The sequence below is a fragment of the Nestor notabilis genome, unplaced genomic scaffold (genome assembly GCF_000696875.1).
Source record: "Nestor notabilis isolate BGI_N333 unplaced genomic scaffold, ASM69687v1 scaffold15418, whole genome shotgun sequence".
In the NCBI taxonomy this organism is placed as follows: Eukaryota; Metazoa; Chordata; class Aves; order Psittaciformes; family Psittacidae; genus Nestor; species Nestor notabilis.
In genome coordinates, this window is record NW_009940798.1 from 22,248 (window position 1) to 30,785 (window position 8,538).

At 33.7% G+C, this 8,538-nt stretch overlaps 1 protein-coding gene across 1 annotated transcript in view; it reads right to left on the minus strand.

Moving 5' to 3' along the window:
• Positions 1–8,538, minus strand: part of LOC104410412 (nesprin-1-like) — a gene marked incomplete at its 3' end in the record, with an annotated part of 123,053 nt that overhangs the window by 21,296 nt on the left and 93,219 nt on the right. The window contains exons 29-32 of the mRNA XM_010020561.1: positions 7,705–7,854; positions 6,539–6,699; positions 3,548–3,698; positions 32–259 (exon numbers count right to left, since the gene is read on the minus strand). Of these exons, the coding sequence (XP_010018863.1) occupies positions 32–259; positions 3,548–3,698; positions 6,539–6,699; positions 7,705–7,854 (690 nt within the window). The remainder of the gene's footprint in view (positions 1–31; positions 260–3,547; positions 3,699–6,538; positions 6,700–7,704; positions 7,855–8,538) is intronic.

The window sequence follows — 8,538 nt, forward strand, 5'->3', positions numbered from 1 at the left end:
CAAACAATCTATTAGATTTTGCATTGTCTACCTGTTTAAGACTTCCTTCATATTTCTGCTGTGCTGATGCATTCCCTGTGATTGTTCCTTCCAGTCTCTGTGCATGATCTCTTAATTCTTCCCAATACCTTTTCACTTGAGTCAGTTTGGCTTTAATATGTGCACATTCTCCAGAGGTAACAAACTGGGAAAAAGACTTGGCTTCCTCTTCTAGCTTTGAGATTCCAGTTATTTTACCATCTATTTCTTTATTAATAACCTAAAATGTAAAGTAATAGTAAACAAAGAAGCATAATAGGTTTTTTAATTATCAGAATAATATTTTCTGCTTCCTTCTTTTACCTAAGCTAATAATATTCTTCATTAAAAAGTAAATTGGAGGATAGTTCATTGACCACTTGAAATAAGTGGTTACAAGAGTAACTAATTCATATGACCAGTAAATTTTTTTTTCTTCCTGAAATTTGCACTTGAAAAGGTTTAGAAAACAGCTTGCCCTAAAAGCAGTACCTATAAAGAGCAGTTAGAATTGGCCGAGGTGAGTATTTTCACAAGCAGACAAGATGGTTCATATTTTCACAGCAAATTAATACATAATTTTCTTAAAGATTCAAAATAAATACAAGATGAGAAAAAGTAAGTGTGTAACTGAAAACAATATTGTTAAGGAGCTGAACCCTAACAGCTGACTACTTGTGTTTAGTAAGTTTTCAAGACCTTGCAAAATAAAACATGTTATGATTTAAAAAACAATAAAGATTGTTTTAATTTTCTAATTTAAAATTCTACAGCTTAATAAAGAATAAAATAAGTTACATTATGAGGTAGGTTGAATGTGCCCTCAGGCAGAGGATTAAATAAAGAACCACATTACCATATATATAGGAAACCATGAAACAAGAGTGATGGTACTTTTGGTACTTTTCAGCTGCCTCCTACATCAGTTAGTAAACGCATAAAGACAAACTAGGACTGGCTTTACATTTTGTCAGCTGAACACCAGCAACTGTTTCCTATTATTTTGCACTTGTTTTTATTGCAAAATGGAGGCAAACCTGAAAGCTACAACACACAAGACAGAAACTTATACAGTTTCATATTCAGTGGCTATTTATTAAGTAAACATCAGTGAACATGGAAGTAAGATTTTTCCCGCAACAGAATTCTTTTAATTTCTCCTGATTTAGCATGTCCATGGAATTCTTCTCAGAAGCTGTGGATAATACTGGGAACTGAAAGAGCAAAGAGCACTCTTTGAAATTAATGTAGGCAATAGCGTTCTAATCTAAAAACGTTAAGATCTGTATGTAGATGAAATCAACTAAAATATTCCTGAAAATGCACTCTCAAAAGCATAGAAAATGCTTGTCTTCTGCTATAATTGTGCTAAAAATATGGTATATTGCCATTATAAAGCTCAGGAGTGGCTTACTGCAAAATTCAGTCTAGAATTAGCAGGATGACAGTACAGAAAAAATGTGGTGTTGGAAGCATTTATAGTGCCTCTTTATGCAATATATTCTGAATTAATTCAGATTAAAAAATATCTTTTTTTTGCATGAGAATACGGTGCTGAGGAAAAGTACTGTATTTGCAGCCCTGAAGCTTAAATTATCTAACAATGCAGCAGATACAAAATGAGGCAGCGCTTTTTTACTCCCACGCTATTCCGTTAAATTCACTCGGTTACATAAAAGAAGGTGGATAATTGAGGCCTTCAAACTCTCAGTGAGTCTGCCACCAATGGTAACTACTTGTGACTACTGTCATTTTGTTCCATCAGGAACTTTGGAGAAATGTGTAGGTGAAAATCTGGCTCTGCTGAAGTCACTGGGGTTTTGCAATCAATGTCACCAGCAGTAGACTATTACCACCACTACATATGATAACTACATTTAGCTGACCCCAGGTTTTTTATCTGCTCAGCCAAGTTATCAGGGATTTTTTTATGCATTTGCCTCATGTTGCAATATTTCTTACTAAGATGTTGTACCACAAATTATAAACTAAATATGCTGGTTAGCATTGTGACACAGAGTAACCAATTGGGAAACTTACAACAAAACACAACTAATTCCTCAAAATAAGGAACAAAGCAATGCTGCTGAAGAAGACCTCAAGCTATGTCCATGCACGGAGGTTAGATGACTCATTTCATGTATCACGGTTCATAAAGCCCCTTGGTTCACCTAAGTTACAACAATGTACCCTATGTCTTATCTGGAGGATTTTCTCTACTTCATGTCTGTTCACTCAGACATTTATAAACATTACCTGCTGACCATTTTCCTTCTGTTGTGATGTTTAAATGAGGAAAAATTATGGTGGAATTTTCAGAAACTTACAATGCAGTATAAAAATTGTTGCTCATCTACATATATAGCAAAGAACAGCCTTTCTGGGAAACTGGCCTGAAAGGGTTAGTTGGGCTTAAGTAGACTCCATTTAGACAGACAAGAACTGTTAGTTACACCGTACACATATTAATATAACTTGATGCACTTATTTTCTATCATCTTAAACAAACACTGGAATCCTGTCCCCTGACTACTGAAAAGCAACATAAAGTGACAATGTATGCCAGTGGGATAAGTGTGTATATGTTATTTCACAAAGAAAATGTTTTTTAGTTGCTATGGCAATAAAGCAAGAACTCAAACATTGTTTTATTCTTCAGTGACGAAACCAAGAGATCTTATTTATTTGGTGTATGCAAAGATGTGATAAGATTAAGAACAGGAAAACCTGCTGCTAAACTGTTTCTGTCATGTGAAACAAACGCCTTATGGGGTACTTTGGAAATACTTAGTGTCAAGCTGGCCCATGACTGCAAGCAGCTGCACCCCTGTGCACTTTTGGAAGAGCAAGTACGTCACAGAATAAAGAAAATGATGGTGGTCACTGCATAATGAAAAACTGTCCCCTTAGAAACATGCAGTTTCAGAGAAGGTACATTTTTATTTGTAGAAGGATATCAAGTCAGCCCTTGAAATGCAATGCTTGAAGACAATATGCACCTTTAGTTAGCAATAAAAAACTAAACCACTACGTATCTATAGGAATGTACACAGAATTTGAGACAGTGTAAATATAATAGCAATAAATGGTATGTAGTTTTGCAAGCTGCCAAGAGCAATAGTTTCTTTATTGTTTCAGCATAAAAGGTACATAAATCAAGTTATATCTTTAGCTTGCAAGATTAAAACCAGGTTCTATATCCACTAGCTGATGCATGTTTTAAAATAAAGAAGCTTTATACACCTTGTATTTATGTAGCTATTTTGTACACCAGTTGAGATTACCCAAAAAATAAGATTATAAATTAAATATTTTAATCATACACAAAAAGACTCCATATATGTAAACTAAACAGTAAAAGACAAGGCAGCCTGTAAGAATTTTCCTTCGGTTTATGCAAAATTTTACTGCTCAGCATATTCATTATCATGGTAGTTCTGACACGTAAAATGTCTGTTCTCCCCTTTGGCTTCTAGCAACATAACAGACAAATGGGCTTTTAATGCTAAACATAACAAGAACTAATCACCTTGATTTGGCTGATCTGTATGTCCAAAGGAGATGATGATGTTTCCAAAGTTTCCAGTTCTTTTTCTTGTTCAGCTATCCAGATGGACAGAGCTTCAAAATTATTGCCAAAATGATCCCACTTGTTTTTCACCATTTCCATGCTTTTAATACTAAAATTAACCAAATTAATTAGAGAGAATAAACAGTTTAATATAATGAAGCTACCCATATTCTTGCTAGAATAAAAATGTAACTTATTCAATCTACAGGAGCGTCATTTTAAAAACTCCAGGTTTTAGACGACTGAGTGGTGTGCCTCAATTCAAATTTCTCTTTTAGACTGGCATTAAAAGTCAAACAATTGTATTAGCCATAGGGGGGAGAGCAAGAGGTGAAACACAGTACAGCTTCACTCATCAGCTGCACATCAAGAATCTCATCATAGCAGGAAGAAAAGGAAAAGTTACATAAATATGATTTCTATGAAATAATATGGAATTATGATTATATGAGATGTCTAAAAATTGAAATAATTGAGTGCATAGATGTTAGTAATTTAGTCACTAGAACAGAATGAATAAAACCAGTGTATTGTGGATGTAGATAGAGTCTTGACTGCTTATTAAACTATTTTTTTTATAACAGCAATCTTCCCATCTTATAGGAAGCTGGTATTTTCTGAGGCAATATTAAATATTAAGCCAAAGAATCTACGGCAGATATTCAACTACCTCAAAGTTAATAGATTTATATTCTTTGAAACATACATTATAGGTATGTTAAACAGAGACAGATTATGATGTATTGTCATCTATCTTGGATAGCAAACAAAGCACCCTTCTTTTTGGTCACAAGTAAGTCTAACACCTTTATAAGGCCTGGCAGGATTGACTTCCAGTAAACAAGTTTCTGCTCCTTTCAAATCATTGTAAAGAAACCAGTGCTAATGCAGGCCCTACACACAGCTTACAAAACATGCATTTTCTATTTTACTGAAAATATTAAAATTTCATCAGAGAAGTCTGAATATTATGAAATTCCAAAATACATTTTCCTTTTAAATATAGCCTTAAAAACCATTCCATGTTAAAAAGTTTTTGGTTTCATTTCTTTTTTCCACCTCATTAAAGCTGGAGGAAGCTTTAAGAAAAGATGCAGTCTAAAAACGTAAAAATTGGTCTTTTTCTTTTTTCTTTTTTCTTTTTTTTTTTTCCAAAATAAAAGGAAAAAAATAGCAAAGTCAACAGCCATTTACTGGCAAGACTGTATTCATTTTCAAGTTCTTGTAGGAAAATAAAGTGCAAAAATATTTCAAGTGCAGCCCAAGAAAATACAGCTGGAAATCAGAATTGAGGGACCAAATCAGTGGCACAATGACTGAAAATCCTTTGCCTTTGTATCTGCCTTCTTTATAGTTGTAAGGAAGCTACAAACTGTAAAGAATATAGTCCCAAACACACTGCACAGCTATGCATCTACTTGGGAAACAGATGGACTAAGTTTGCTCTATAGCTAAGTATGGAGAGCTGCTCAAATTTTTCTTTCCCTTTCCTGTTCATTGGCATTGTATGTACCATATGTATTTGGAATACCTGCACTTAAAATTACTCAGCCAAGATTTTTATTGATGATGTGAGTTACAACTTAACCCTTACACACTTATTATATATTCTGTAGATTCACTATAGAGAGTTATATATATTTGCATGTTTTGCAGAAGGGATTTATTTTTTATTATCTGTCACAGTATCAAAGACATTCTCTATTATCAATACATTCAACTAAAACCTATTTCATATCTACATTAAAAGGTGATATCAATGATGGCTTTCATTTAAAAATAGATTACATTATTAAAAAAGTGAATATTCACTGTTGGACAGGTGAACTTCTTGAAATGAAAAATCACATTAGTTTTCTCTCTAATGTTGGAGAAAATTATGTATAAAGTATTCATTAAGATATGGTAGAAATAATGGAGACATTAATGGACAAATAATGGAAGCATGTTTGACAAAGTGTTATGTAAAATTTAGACCACCAATAATCAGAAAGCTACATCTGCTGCATAGGCTAGTCGTTCTGGTTTACAACTGTTCTTTCACACTGGGGAAAAAAATGACATCAAATTAGTCAGATTAATAAAACAATGGTCAGTAGGGGGAAACTAGTCATGGGGGCATTGCCGTTTTCTCATATTCAGATAGAGGTTCTGGTACCTGCTTAAATTTATAAATCAGATTATTCTACATAATAATTCCAGTAAGACAAGACAAAATTGGCACATATATCCATGACTTGTGTACTGGATTTAGTATATGCAAAAATACTAATTTCCTACACGCATGTCAATGTGTGTGTATATAGATAAAATGAGAATAGCAACAACTGAAGTTGAGTGACTTGAGTTCAGTAACAGAGTTACTCACTTGAGAAAAGGGATGAAATTTTTAGAGATACAAAAAGCTCCAAATAGTTACAAGATTTAACCATATTTGCTTGGAGTTGAACTTCCAATTTTTAAACAAAATTAGGCATATGATGCCTTTGTTCTTTGCAGCAGCAGAAGCAGCTTTTGACATTGCCCATGAAATAAAATCGGGGCATTCAACTAAGATGAAGGCACTTTCTTGACATTCTTATGGACAAAGTGGAATACTGAAAACTGAGGCAAATATGGTAAATGTGCTGTTCTTATACTTGCACTCTTTCTAAAAGGGTCTAGTACCTCAAGAATGAATTTAATTATCCCTTCTTCTCAAGATTAGGCCTTAAAGATGTGACAGGCTAAATGTAACTAACAGTGTTTTTGTAACCTATGTATTATAAAAAATGATTTTGTTTATTTGCACATACTCTTACGACATATTTGGTACTATAACCTGGTTGCTATGCCATGGCAAGCTGTAAATGACAGAGCTGAGACAATACAAAATGCTGATAAGGTATTCTAGAAATCTGATACAATCCTATAGTGGATAATAAATATTAGGACTTGTTAAGAACATACTCTTCTTCAAGAGTAGCTTCCACTTTTTTTACTTGTTCTTGGATTGATTTTGCCTGCTGCTGAAGGAACTGCTTGCTCTTTGAACCAAGCTGTATCTCAGAAGAATTCTTCACCAGATTCTCAGCCTGCACTGCCATTGCTTCAGTCTGTTTAGAAAGTTCCTGTAAGGGTGCAAGATACATTAATACAACTATGAACAGTTTCATATACTTACACAAAATATTTTTCTTCAGTGTTTGTGCTTGGAAAAAGTGTGTGTTTCCTGCATATATGTTTTAAATGTGTAGACTCATAAAAACAGTATCTGAAGAAAGTTATTTTCATGTTGCAGTTAAGAAATGGTTATTCAAGCAAACTAGCTTGAATAAAATTTAGCAAGGGAAACTGTATCTCCAAAAGTTTTTAGCTCAACCCATCCATTTATTCTGTTACTTTTCAATAAATTTATTGGTGAATTGTGGAAGATTATATGCATCTTTATTTAATCTGCAGATCTCACCCTTTACAGAGAGGATTTTGCAGTATCTCATAGTTTGTACTCTCGCTTTGTTTAGCAACTATTTTCTGCCACAAACATTAAACCTATACACCAGAACAATGGATAAGCATAACCAAGATATGTAGAATTTAGTATCACATTAATCAAATGGTAAAATCAGTGTGAAAAGCATGGCACTTGGGAAAGTAAATCACTACTATTGCTTCTATATTAGTAAATAAAATGGGCTGGATAATTCTGTGTTACTAACAACAAGTGGAAAGTTATGGCTCATGTCCATGTTGTAGAAATCTCTCCTTTTTCTCCCAGGGCAAAAAAAGTGACAGTTGCCACAGTCCACATAACCTTGCCAAAGAGGACTCTATTGATGTTGATATGCCAGTGCTTGACATGGTTTAGTTTACTAGTATAGATAATTACTGAGCATAAAATGGGAAGTCCTCAAAGTCATTTTAACTTCCGTATGTGTGCTTCAGATGCAAATCTTGAGTAATTCTTCATATTTTCATAAAATAACTTTTTACCTATAAAGAGTTTATGCAGTCTCTCCTCTGCATACACAGTTCGCACCAGCATTAAAGGGAATCCATGCAAAGATTGAAGGCAGTATGCCCACTACATATTAACAAGCAATGCAGAAAGATATCTCAGTTCCTGTATTTCACACAGTGAATATTTCTTCTTTAAATTGTTCTGAGGAGAGGCTCTCTAAACTGCTAAAGTTTAAGATACGTTCAAGCGCAGAGCTTGCTTGATTGAGATATTTTACTACTGTTTCTTTGTCTCTTTCGAACTGCTCCCATTTATTTATTGTGACCTACAAAACAAACAAACAAACCAACCCAAAACAGGAATACAAAGACAAAAAGACCAAAAGGGAGAAAAAAAAAAGAATTGTAAGTTACTGAAGAAGGAATAAAGACAAAAAACTGGCATAAAATAAAACAATTTCAACTTAAATGCCATCTACTCAACAGATGAAACTATTCTGAACCGAACAAAGGAAAGTTTCCCCTTGAATTTTGACTGATTCATGCTGAGTTGTGCAAAAAAACACTGTTCTCCAAGGTGCCAGAAATATTCAACTCTTATATTTCAATGTCCTAAAAGAAGTCTGAAGTAATAAATGCCAATACTTATGCTTATGGTGACGGGTAGTCAACAATAGCCAAAGGGATTTTCAAGGTCTCTAATGCAATAAATTACAGTAAAATGGTGGAAGAAAATCCCTACTCATAGGAAACTCACACATAGGAATCTATTTGTTCTTTTCTTATAATGTAGAATTTTGATTAACGTTCAGCATTTAACTACCAGTCACAAGAATTCTGACAGCATAAACAAGTATTTTCTTGATTCTGAAGTAAAACAAAGCCTGAGTTATGACTTTATGTATGGGATTCCTTTGAAAAAAAAACTAGTTTCAGTAATAAATTCTTACATTAAGAAGTTACTTGAGCTGTATTGATCATGTTTTTCATTTTGTGCTTACCAGGGGAAA